At 41.1% G+C, this 12,974-nt stretch overlaps 1 protein-coding gene across 2 annotated transcripts; it reads left to right on the top strand.

Annotated features, from left to right (window-relative positions):
- Positions 1-7,157: 7,157 nt before the first annotated feature.
- On the top strand, positions 7,158-8,570 carry dpm3 (dolichyl-phosphate mannosyltransferase subunit 3, regulatory). Of its 2 annotated transcripts, none has more exons than XM_026300327.2 (2): positions 7,158-7,191; positions 7,422-8,570. In XM_026300327.2, exon 2 carries the CDS (start codon positions 7,460-7,462, stop codon positions 7,736-7,738), a length of 279 nt encoding a protein of 92 aa, XP_026156112.1. In that variant the 5' UTR covers positions 7,158-7,191; positions 7,422-7,459; the 3' UTR covers positions 7,739-8,570. The 2 variants fall into 2 exon arrangements, with proteins under 2 accessions (XP_026156112.1, XP_026156113.1); XM_026300328.2 differs by having other exon boundaries at positions 7,159-7,290.
- The last annotated feature ends 4,404 nt before the right edge of the window (positions 8,571-12,974 follow it).

The following is a 12,974-nucleotide window of genomic DNA, read 5'->3' as shown; positions in this document are numbered from 1 at the left end:
CCACAACACCACATGTAGGGGTCTGCATAATCCCTCTACTGAGCATTAAGCACAACAGCATGTGCATTCTTTTAAAGACCTGGCAGGAATTACCAATACATAATCTCCAAGATCATCATTTAGTATAGCTCAGAGGGTGAGGCTGGGGGAGGGAATCATCTGAACTTATGAAGGATCTCAGAGCTATACACAATCTGTGAGTGTGTGGTGCCATCTGGAGAACACATACAGTAGGACAGACTCTTTTTGAATCCGCTAACCCAACTGTCTTAAACTACATGAAGCTAAACCACATCTCCAAAATACCCGATTTGTTTGTTGACTGCGCTACGTGGTTTCTATAACCTGAAGTAGAGTACAGTGTTTATAGGAAACCTCCATTCACATCATTCATTTCCTTTACTCAGTTTTCTCTCTCTGTAATTCACTATCGCTGTCTTGATATTATTCTTCCTGACATGGCCACTACTGAAACATTTATGTTTTTCTTTCGCGTCCATCTATCTACCCATGGGACTGAATAGCATTAATAAAATACAACTTCCTGCTTTTATTGCATTGATAATCTGATCGAGATAGAAGGGGGAAAAAATCAATCAGCTAAATGTTGGCTAAGAGGATTTGAGGGGCATAGTGGGGGCATCTTCTCTCACTACAATAAATGAGGGGTGACAGTAATGCTAGACAGAGCCCATATGGCCACATACTGTAACCTAGTGCACTGCAATTGTTGGAGAAGACACAGGGCTAATTCAGTTTAACATTTACACTCCAGTGCACATGCTACTCATGTTGGATTGGTGCGCTGCAAATTGTTTTCTACGTTAAATGCTCCAGTGGATATAATACAATTTTGGTGTTTATTGCACATACAAAAATGCAAACAGTGCATAACTGAACAATAAGACAGCCCTGAGACATCAAATGTTACATCACAGGAAGAGTTTGACATTTTGGCAAATATGCTTCAGGTTCAGTTTCAAGTTTATTGTTATTTTTTTGTTCCTCGTGGATCACAGTGCAACACGGGACGGGAAAAAAAAAACTATATATATATCTCTATCTATATCTCTAATGATCTCTAATATATATATATTAGAGATCATTTTAATATATATATTAGAGATCATTAGAGATGATTTAATTCTGAATGTAAAAATATTGGTTCACTTGTTCGAACCATTAAAATCATGTCTTTTAGATCAAGATTGTGAAGTAGACTGAAACTTCTTACATAGCTTTTGGCCATAGGGCATAACTTCAGATATACTATATGTTATTACACTTTGCCTGTAACTTAACAACTTGGATATTATTGTTTCCATAAAATTGAGATGTGGAATAGCATTTTAGCTAGACTAATGACATGAAATTCTTTGTAACAAATGGTGTGAGCAGGTGTGGGACCACTGCACGTATAGTTAGAAACCATGACTTTTGATTCAGCTTTATATACCAGGTGACATATCCATTCAGTCAGACAGTCAAGTCAGTCAGGATGCAGCATATTTTGAGTGGGTTTCCACTGTGGTCAGACATGCTGAGTTGGACCTCAAGAGCCCCTGCACGGTTAAAATTCCAGGTCTCTGAAAAGTGAAATGCAAGTCAAAGCCTAATGTCAACAGGGGATCTGTAAACCACACATTTCCTGGACGGCTCTGTCAAGACCAGCTGCGCATACATCACAGCCTGCATGATCTGTGTGTAGAGTTAAAGAAGGAAATGGAAAACAGAAAAGCGAAGGAAAGAAATAAAGTGACAGAAAAGACACGTAAAAACAGATACCAACGACGACTCTGAGGTCCGATCTGTTATCATCTCAATACTTCACCACCACCCACCCTGGCCTCCTCATCTATCCCTCCTCACCTTCCAGATGCTCACCCATTGAAGGGTTGAAAGGTTGGCAGGTGCCTGGGGGAGCAGTAAGAAGCCTCAGGGTCAGATTTCTCAGAGGTCAAGCGGTCGTGGTCTTGAGGTGGAACGAGCGAGGAGGGGGCACAGCATGGTTAGTGTCCAGAGCACGAGCTCGATGGGACCACAGAGGAGCCGTCTCAACTAATCAACTTCATTTACAGGCAATGACAGACAGCCACGCCTGCCTGAGGTGGCCACAATCAGCTTCCAGGATATTCCCCACTGCCTACCACAAATCCATACGTAATCCTTGAATCTTTTACTTTTTTTATTTTGTGCAATGTAATGTAATGGAAAAAAAATGAAACAGTATCAACAAATGTACAGCGCATTTAAGTTTGCTGTATAATTGTAAAACAACAGTTACTGATTATATTTGACATGCCGTATAATAATTTACAGGAACACTAAACCTTTTTTCAAATGCAAACAGCAGCGGAATGATTTTGTAAAATCAACTGACAACGTATTGATCACACAGAGCAACATGACTTCAGCCCTGAACGCTGTACCTACCCTGATGGAACAAGACAGACCATTGGACATCTGTAGCTTATAATGAACAACCAAAGGCAACATTTTGTAAGCGGTAAGTGATACTTACATCCATCGACTGGACTTATTGAGTTTTTGTATGTAACTTCATGTTCAGTTTGGCATTTCTGGATATATCTAATATATGCCCCAGTTTCTCTAGAGCCCCCTCATTAGTTTGTGAAATGATTCAATAAAGTCTCAAAATGTCAACACTGAAATCATTGAGGTATTGGCAAGAGATATTTTGCCTTCCTGATGGTTTACATGACTAGCAATCAGATTGATTTCACTTCACATGACAACTACATCCCTTTTATCTGTGCAACAGGTCTAACGAAGGGAAAACAACACAGTGAGCAGACCACGAGGCAGAATTCCTCTCGTTCTCCCATTACCATCCATTATGTACACACAAGATGAGGTCACTTTATTAAAGTCTAGACATGTAGCCCTACATCGTCTGCCCCTCGCTGAGAACAAGGTACTGACCCACATTAATACATTTATAATCAATACCTCCTCAGGTCCCATGCATGGACTCGCCTATCAGACACTGAAGGAAATTGTGCAGTCCAATTTAAAATGGCCCAGGGGGAACTTTCATAGCCCTGTGCCAATTAGTTCCACTGTCAATAATGGTGATTCTAAAGGACAATGTGTTCTAGGGTAAGTGGAGAGGATAGACGGAGGGAGGAGGGAGACGTCATCAAGCGTATGCCCGTTGCTCATTGTTAATGGCTGTTACACTGACAAGAAGCATTTGATCAGACACACACATATTGTGGGTCGTGGATGTGGTTGATGGGGGTTGTGTTATGGGGCAAAATTACACAACCCATGAAGATAATAAGTAATGACGTCTTATAAAGGTCAGCAAACAAAGCACTATTGGGGCAGATCCAGGCTGTGTGATGAGATTGATTAGGACAGCACAGAGGGTGTGGAAAGAGAGAAAGAGGAGGGCGCATTCCTCTGCTATTTCACCGCGGCCGTCACAGCAGCAGTCGAAACAGGTGTGTGTGTCTGTACTCAGGGTGCCGAGGTCAAGACAAGTGCTATTCTCACATGGTTGAGACTGGTCACACTTGACCACACTCTGAACTTATACCCACTTGAGTAGCCCTAGACTTCATTAAGTAGGCCCTAAGTAGCGCAGGGGTCCCAGAACTATTATTTGGAAATTTAATGCAGCCTCTCGCTGTCGTCTGAATGATCTTGGATCAAGGATATTTACGAGCAGCGTGCTTATCAACGTCAAAACTGCCAGGAGTCCTGCTTTGAATTCAGGACCCCTGATGAGAAGTATCACCATGCTACTCCACCCTCATGCATCCACTCTGATACACAGTCACCTCACCTGTCTGAGGAGCCTCTTTTTAAACTCACAAAGTCATTACACAAACTGTGACCACTCAGCTGAGAAGAGAGAAGTCCTGAGCTATCACTAGTGAACTCAGATATGAACTTGACATTCAAAGTCTCACATTTTTACTAACATATCGTGTTTCGACATAACGAAACAAACAGAGATATATAGTATAATATGCATTTTCTCCTGAATTAACCACTGAAATTTCTGAACATATTGGTCAACAAAACCTAGTTTAGATGGAGGCTGAGCTGATTTCAGAGGTCTCCTCACCAGTTAAACCACACTTCATATTATGCTGATTGGTCTGGCATCTAGCTGCCAGACTCAATCGATTCGAGACGATGCTTTCCAGACCAAAATTGCTCAGCGAAACCTGAACTTGAAAGATTCTGGCTGGTTTTTACCAGGCTCATTTCTTCCAGACAAGTATCAGTTCTCGCTCCTCCACCAGCAGTATGCCTGGAACCTGGATACGATGACGCAGTTTTAGTCACGCTTTCCTATTCCCAAACACATCTACACACACACACTCACACATCTAATGACAACATAACACACAGCTATGGTCTCCAGCTCAGGAAACAGAGGGTTCCTGTTTTTGAGTCGAAGCTCTATTGTTATCTTAAACTGAAATTTGACAGTACATGCTCGCGCTCCCTCTGATTTTCTCACTAACTCTTGCTTCACACACTTAAGATATTACACAATTATTATCTATCCAGATCTTGATCTCTGTATAGCTCATTAGTAGAACATATTCTTATCTGGACCTTTCACTCTACTAACATTGACAAAACCAGAGAAACAGAGTCAACACAAGTCTCCATTACCACCTTTCCTGTTTTATCAATGCCTCTTATCTTTGCTTTCTGGATGAGGTCACACAGTCACTCCTATTATTGCACTTGAAGTTCTAGTATGTCCTCTGCCATCTCTTTGTCTTTGCCAGCCCCTCACACAAACTGTCTTTGAGCTATTTTTCTAAGTCTCTTTGCTTGAACTGCCATGCTCCCTCCTTGTTGTGGGAACCGAGGTGCTGCATGCAGTCTAGTGCACAGCTGAAGGTGTTAGGGGGATTGAAGAAAGTCTGGATAAGCAACAGCTGGATTTAATGCACCATTAAGGTCATTGGTTGTTCAAACTGCACCTGCAATCCCCTGATTTCACCCCCCATCTAAACCTCTCTCCCCTGTCTGGTCTCTGCCCTCCCTCCTCTCCTCTTTTCTCTTTTGCTTTCTCCTCCACACACACAGTTCCCCCTTTTTTCATTCCTGGTCCTCTACATTTTCTCTTTCGTGCCCTTCCATCTATGAACTCTTGATCTTCAGCAAATATAACTACTGCCATTTTTGCTCCACCGTCCGTCCGTCCGTCTGTCCGTCCCTATCCTCACCCCTCTCTAGTAACCCACATCCTTGTCTCCCTCTTATTTTTTATTTTTTTGTTGTTATCACTCTGCATGACCCCTCTCTCTCTTTCATTCTCTCTTTCTCTTTCACTGTCTGTCTCTCTCTCATTGTCTCTGTTTCAATGCCCTTGCGCTCACAGGCTGTGTTGTGTCTGCCAGGCCTTCTCAGCTGGAGCACAGGTTTCCTGAGTACTGGAACGGAACAGGAGCTGGCAGGGAGATACACTGAGAAAAGCCAGCATGACTGTTCCCACTGAGCGTCACACACGCTCACACTGCTGCTCACGCTGATGCAGCACAGGCAGGACACAGTGTACACTATGATGTATGTAATGATGAGGCATGCCATGGGTAATCCCACCTGGATTCAGTTTATTCCATCGATGCAGAGGAGTGACCTGCCCCTGGCAATCTGATATGTGTCATAACACATCTTAATAACTGAGGCAAGCAGGTCCAGGCTATTTTCAGTTGCATTAAAACAAATTTAAAAGTAGTATGATATGATTAGATTCAGATTAGTTTTTTAATTTCTATGATATTGCTTTCTAGATAAACACATGGATTATTTTATTATAGGTTTGCTGGATTGACAGAAAATGACGTGACCACAATTCTGATAATGGTTTAATAGCTTCAGTCATTTTAAGTCAACATATTAATCAGCAACAAAGGTAATCTGCAGCTTCTTATTAGGAAAATCAAACGTACCAAACATGAACATACATTTAGGCCACAGCATGTATCATTGCTTTACAATGGTAGAAAACTATTCATAAGACAAAACATCCTCACACTGCTTAATTTCAAGACTCCAAGATTTATGCTTTCAGCAAACAGGCAGAAACTGATTATTTTCCAGTCCTACATATTACTGTCTCCATAAACTGAAGAAAGAGGCTTCCATCTGGCAGGCGCACATATCATCACTTACACTATTAACACTGGTGCAGACAAACATAAACACCACTCTCCTAAGAATAGCTCTCAATTTTTCTCCAAAGAATAATGTTTATTTCTCAGTGGCTCCGTGTCTCCCTCTCCCCAACTAAGTGAATGATGTTTACACTTCCTATTCCTTTGGATTTCACCCTGTGCCCACTGCAACTGGACAGTCTGCCGCCCTGAATGAACAGACGTGCCCCAGAGCACCTAAAGAGACATGAAGATCCAACAACAGTGAGCTCCCAGAAGCCCCTAATTAAACTGTTGTTGGATTCCTTGCTTTGGAATAACAGTATTTATAGATAGCTTTTAATGGTAGGCCTAATGCAATTTCTAAATGGCTTCCCGAAATTTATATGATGACACATAGAAACAGTTAAATGGTCTAATGTGTGTTAAAAGACTCGGTTAAAACAAATTACTTGACAGGGTACTGGTGTTGTTAATATATCAAACATTTTAATGCAAATCAGAGACAGCGCCAATATTGAAATTTAATGAAAAAATAAAAGTTGTAATCATCATTTTTTTCTGACCTATTTCTTGCCACTCTTATTGCTTTAATACAATAACACAGGAAATAGGCTATGCAACATAACAGGAGTTTAATACACATTTTCATGAAAGATGTTCAAATAGCTGAATAAAATGAAAATATGTACATGCAACAACGCCAATTTTAATGAATTAATAGATCTATAAATAATAGTGACAGGTTTGCATGTAAGGATAATTATAAAGATGTAAAAAAGTTTGATTTTTTTTTTTTACTCAAAGGCTCTTTAAAAATAATTTTTCATACAAGTGAAAACTTTAAATGAACATTATTTGCATGTAAAAACGACTTTTGTGAATAGCATGAAATTTACAATTGCCCACTGGAAAATTAAAAAGTACTTCATCTGATTTGTTGCCATCGCTACAGAAAATAATGGTTACTACGTTTCCCATAAACCGTTGCAGTTTTTTTACGTAATAAGTCTGCGCAGAGCTGAGGTGGCGTTTGCGGGTGGTAAACACAGCGGATTATTTCTTCTAAATCTTTCTAATGAACGAAAATCTTTTTAAACGAATAAGTGATTGAATTAAATCCGCTGTTTCAGTTCCCCCGGTGTGTTCCTACTCCTGCCCGCTGTTTGTCCTCTTTACTTCTTAGCTAACAAGCCAACACGGTGCTAAGCTAAAGCTAACGCTAAGCTACTTCAACAAACAGGCTTTTAAATGTGTTCGTGTTGTTTTCAGGTTGTTTTCCGTCTGCTCACCTGAAATCCCCAGTCATCATGACTAAACTCCTGGAGTGGCTGTTCGGAGTGTCGCTGCTGGGCGCCGTCTGGGCTTTGGTCTCTTTCGACCTGCTGGACCTGAACCTGCCGCAGACCTACAGGGAGGTTGCGTGGCCGATGCCGCTGTATCTGCTCGTTTCGTTTGGCTGCTACTCCCTGGCTACGGTGGGGTACAGGGTGGCCACCTTCAATGACTGCGAAGACGCAGCGAAAGAGCTGCAGAAGCAGATACAAGAAGCCAAGGAGGACTTGAGGAAAAGGGGCTTAAAGATGTAGAACTTGTGAAGGACTATGCGGGAAGTGGGAGATTGAAAGGACCAACATCACACACAAACCAGTGTCTGCACTGGCAGTGCTGTTGTCTTTTATTTGTGAACTTGATAATGTGACGGAACTCTGAGTCCACGCTGATATTGGTGTTTCCAGTAGTCAACATCAGTCATACCATTTTGGAGCAGCGATTGTGTTTAGATTGTATTATTCACTGTCACGTTTTTGAAATTACATATTGATCAGATGTGCTTCAGGAAACCTAACGTCTGATGGTTGCCTTTCTGGGTTATTCGTGTCAAATGACAATTTGATCTCTGCTGAAAATGTTTGTGATCCTCACATTTTCAAGACCTTGTTTAAAGTAAAAGCTATATTTTTGGCAACTTGAGTTTGTGTTCAAATCAGTGAGTCGAGCGGTTGTACTGCGGTTGTCACATTTCAAACCAGATAAAAGAAGCTGAACAATGAACACATACTGTTTGTGCTGGTTGGAAACTACACACAGTTGAATACTGAATACATATCACTGGTATGCTAAATTATCATCTGTAACCACTTGCCAATCACTGAAATGCCAAAAAATGAAACCCAAAGGTCACATTGGAACAATCTGACTGAAGACTGTTTTCCACTGGGAACGCTCAGATGCTTTCAATCTGCATCAAAATGGTACCGCACAGTGTGGACCTTGTTGTGTGTCTGGAGACTGTTGTTTGTCAGTAGAGATGGACCAGATTTTATCTGTAAAGAAGTGTGCATTCCATTGTACAATTTCATATTTGTGCCCTGCAGCTATTGCGAGAACTTAATTAAAATGGATTCTATTTTCTTGGTTTTTTGGCCTATTAATGTGTTTCTGTTTGTGGGTTGGGGGTTCGGATATTGCCAGGAGGTATGCAAGTATGTGCATGAATGCTCGCATATAAGATGCATTCCTTCTCTGAGCACAGCCCACATGGCCTAAGGGCTGATATCAACTGTTCAATGCCTCCCTATGTGTAAGATACAGACCCCTTTTGTTCTTTTTGTATTTAATGACATGAGCTATACATTATACAGCATTTCCTTTTCTTTCCCTCACAGACATTTGTTCCAATCAGAAAATGTAAACTATGTAGTTCTGAAGTAATCTGATGCTGGCAAGTGCAGTTTCTTTGTGTCAACCTTAAAAGGCTTCCTATGCTCATTTTCAGAGTCCCTGCTGTGCATAAACAAAGCATAGCCTGGCCAAAGGCATCATTATAGGGTTTCAAAAGCTCCTATAACTTCAGAACAAATGCAAACGAGTTGGCAGTTCTCAGTGTGCAAGCACTGCCTGTTGTGCCATTTGGCTGTAGACCCATCATGCCTTGCAACGTCACCCCCCGTGAATGTCTGCAAGCTGTTGCTAGAGCAGACTGGATGAAAGGCAACCTGTTATTTACCAGAAAATCTTTAGTTTGGCAATTACACCAAAGGCTTCCCTCTGTAGGCAGTTATGTTCTTACTTGTAGCCACATGTGAAGTAGACTAGTTGATCACAACTCTTTGTCATCATTCTCCCCAAATCTGACTTTGAAGATGTCCATCTGTTCATCCCTTTTCTGCAGGCTCAGACAATACATCAGATTAGGCCAAATATTTTATAGGTCATTTACAGTACAAGTGAATTTTTTTTTTTGTGCATTTTCTTATATTATTTTACTTAAACACAAGAGCTAGAACTTAAAATTCATAATAGCAAGTGTAAGTAAAAGTAATCTGAGCTGTGTATAAAAACTGCAAATAACTAAACATTTCAGCCTCCATACATTTTCTTCATAGCTAACTATAGTGGTGTGTCCCATATATCAGTATTCACAAGAGAGAATGCACCTGATAGAGTACAGTATGAAGCACTGAGCAAAATCTATAATGATTGCTTAGTAATTCTGTATCTTTGCCAATATAATCTTAATGGTTTGGAGGTGAGAGAGCTGCAGAAAGCTGACTTTGTATTTCAGCAGACTTCAAGTTTGAGTGTTGTCAGCTTTGAAAGCTGTAAATAGGCTGCATCATTTTAGCAGTGCAGCAGTAACAAACTTTGAATCGTTACCTGTGCATCTCAGCTGCCAGATGATGGGAAGGAATAAACCAAGAGCTGATTATCTTCTGTTGCTGGTTTGAAGTTATGTGACTTCAAAAGTTACAGTAAGCTTTATTGGAAAAGGACTCAGTTGTGGACTGTATCACAAAGGGCTACATTCTTTGTTCGTGCATCAAAGCCTCTCAGTGATGTAACATGTCTAAGTGTTAACTTCAGAATCCACTTGATCAGTTTTTGTGCCTGGATTCTTGTTTTTGCCACTTCGCAGCATTTCCCAGTTGCTTTGTCTGGGAGAATTATGACATTGAGGGAGGCAGAATGTTCTTCACCTTCTACAAGGTGAGAAGCATCGGCTAAATTGGGAAAGGAGCCCGAAAAACTGGAGGACATTTGAAGGGGATTGAGGCAGTGAGAGGTGCAGGCCATGGGGTTGTGCCCGCAGCATGGCCCCTCTGAGACCTTGAGACACTATAAAAAAACATTTCTAGAGACAGTCAGTGACACTGCTGGGAGCAAAACCATCTCGACAGGCTGAGAACCAAGACTGAGAAATAGTAGGTTATCATTTTTCTGCACAGAAAAGACTTTTCTCTCCCCACCCACACATTTCATAGCAAAACCTCAAACCCATCTAGAGATTAACTGAAAGAGAGATGGAGTTAGTAATCGAGGGCCAGAGCTGAAAGACATGGAGATCTGATGCATTTAATACAGATACAGTAAGGGGTAAACAACAGTAATGACAGAGAGAGACAAGAATGAAATAACAGCAGGAGATATATAAAGATATAAACAGAAGGAGGCAAGCAAGAATGAATAAAAAGTGGAGGGTGAGTAAGTGACATGGACAGGAAACCAAAGCATGAGCTGGAACAAGACAGATGACCCTGACAGTGGCGACGGCCAAGACTGTGTCACAGGACTTTTTCGGGAAGAAGAGACCACACCCCGACCGCTGGAGGTGGCAGGGGACCAAAATGTGGCCCAGAGGCTCTAACTTATTTTGTAAAACAGAGTTGCATGCTTGCCATCAGCCCTCTCTGACCCTGCTGTCATCTACATTACCTTTAACAGGTACTATGGCAGAAGAGGGAATAAAGGAGCTTCAAACACGCTCCTACATTAAAAAGACGGTTAATCCAAACATGCAGTGCTTTGACATTACATAAAAGTGGTGTGAACAAGGCTAAAAAGTCACTCATGGGTCAGCCTACTGCTCTTTGCTCGTAAAACAGCTGCTCTGATACATACAAGACATTGGGTTCTCAATCTAAAGCAGCATGGAAGCTTATAAATGCTACAAATAGCTACAATAACATTAGGTAACCTTCCAGAGGCCCTGCAAAGCAGATACTCTCCTGGCTGAGCAGTAGCATACGCTAACAGGCAGTCATCGTGTGTCCTGCTGATAGTGAGGCCTGACTCAGTACAGAGATGCAGAGACAGACCAGCTGGCCATCCCAACGCTACTCTGAACAGTGGAGTTCTTGCTGGATCTCATGGCCTTCTCCTAGTTTTACGCATCACACACTGTTGGCTCAGCTCTTGTTCTGCTAAACGCTGACAACTGGCAAACTGATAAACGGCCTGTCTTTCTGCTTGTTGGGAAATGTTTGATTTAACGTTCGAATTGAACTTAGCCAGTCTGTGGCATGTAATTGCAATTACCTTTGAATCACAGAGCTAAGCTTTTATTTTTTCAAAAAAAGAAATACCTTGTAATGTTTGAAAAACCCACAGGGTCCTTTCAAAACATTTACTGCTGTTCCAAAATTATTTCCAGAATCCGCAAAGAACCTCCTAACCATCTGGATAAAAAAAATACTCCATCTGCTACGCAATTTTCAGCCCATTTCATAAGTTATACCATTATTTCTTTATTCAAAAAAGAAAACTGAAAATACTGCACATTCAAACTGTATAAAGTAAGATAAAGGAAATATCTTTCATCCAGATGGTTTGAAGTTTCTTTGAGGATTCTGGAAATAAAATAAGCACTGGGCGCTGATGGGTTTGTCAAACATCGAATGGCCTGAGAGACAGAAACAGAGGATAGATTTAATACTATGTGATGTGCTCAAAGCATTGTCCATCTTCTATAATCATCTCAGAGATTGTGATCCTGCTGTTTTTGCTACTATCTGTGAAATAAGTCTCTAAAATGTTATATAAGCGCATGATATTTTTTTCTTCTCTCAAGCCTGCAAAGGATGTTTTTCTTTCCTGAGCTCAATGTTTGCTGTGGTTATCTCCTGACTGCCTTTAACATTTACCACAGCATTAAAGCTTTCACACTTGCTGTTCACATTTACTCAAGCTGGTACGCTGAACAAGCAAATAAATGAAAACAATTGTGTCCTCTTGATGAGCTCCTGGGAGCCTCTTCTTGGGGTCGGATGGTTACAGGGTCTGTATGTCAGACCTAATTTACGACCATGCCTTTGAAAACACGGGGAGTTGTGAGGCTGTGGCACCAGGTTTTGGTGCTACAGCTGCTTTTACTGTCACGGCCGTAAAGCTCCCCTGGGAACGGAGAGACGAGGGAAAGAGAGATGAGAACAATGGCTTGTCATGCAACTCGCAGGAGAGCAAAGTACCATGGGTGGAGGTAAGGGGAGGTGTGTTTGTGTTTGAGTATTTCTTGGGAGAGAGTTTGAGGCATCACACCTGTGTAGTCAATTTATTCTTCATGCTAAAGGGCAAGCCTAATGGTAACAATAAATATAACCCTCTTCTTGTTTTCCATTTATCTCTTCATTGTAGTACTTTACCATCTCTGGCCACTTTGGCCTTGATTCTATTCAACTTCTGTCACATTAGTGTGTGTGAGTCATTATCTCTGACACTGGTTTCTTCTGTAGACATCTGTCATGTGGAATCAGAAGGAGAAATGGGCTGGGTTTCCTGAAAATGTTATGGCACCAAAATCAGTTATTTCCAAGGAAAAAGGTTATCTTTGGTTTGGGATGATGCTGGGAAACTGGATTATTAGTCTTTCCTTGAGTAGATAATTAATGATTTAGCCAAAAAAAACAAAAAGTCTACAGCCATGCAAGTGATTGAGAATGATGTTTAGCAAGGTATAATGTTTAACATTTAGTTCATTGTGTTGCCAATCTAACATTTCTAATTAATGGTTAATATAAAACACAGGTGGGCGTGTAATTCATTTTG

Source organism: Mastacembelus armatus, chromosome 11 (genome assembly GCF_900324485.2).
Source record: "Mastacembelus armatus chromosome 11, fMasArm1.2, whole genome shotgun sequence".
NCBI lineage: Eukaryota > Metazoa > Chordata > Actinopteri > Synbranchiformes > Mastacembelidae > Mastacembelus > Mastacembelus armatus.
This window is presented reverse-complemented; position numbering and strand designations above follow the sequence as displayed.

Excerpts from the sequence above, each read along its gene's own strand:
- dpm3 (XM_026300327.2), top strand. The coding sequence starts at position 7,460 with ATGACTAAACTCCTGGAGTGGCTGTTCGGAGTGTCGCTGCTGGGCGCC.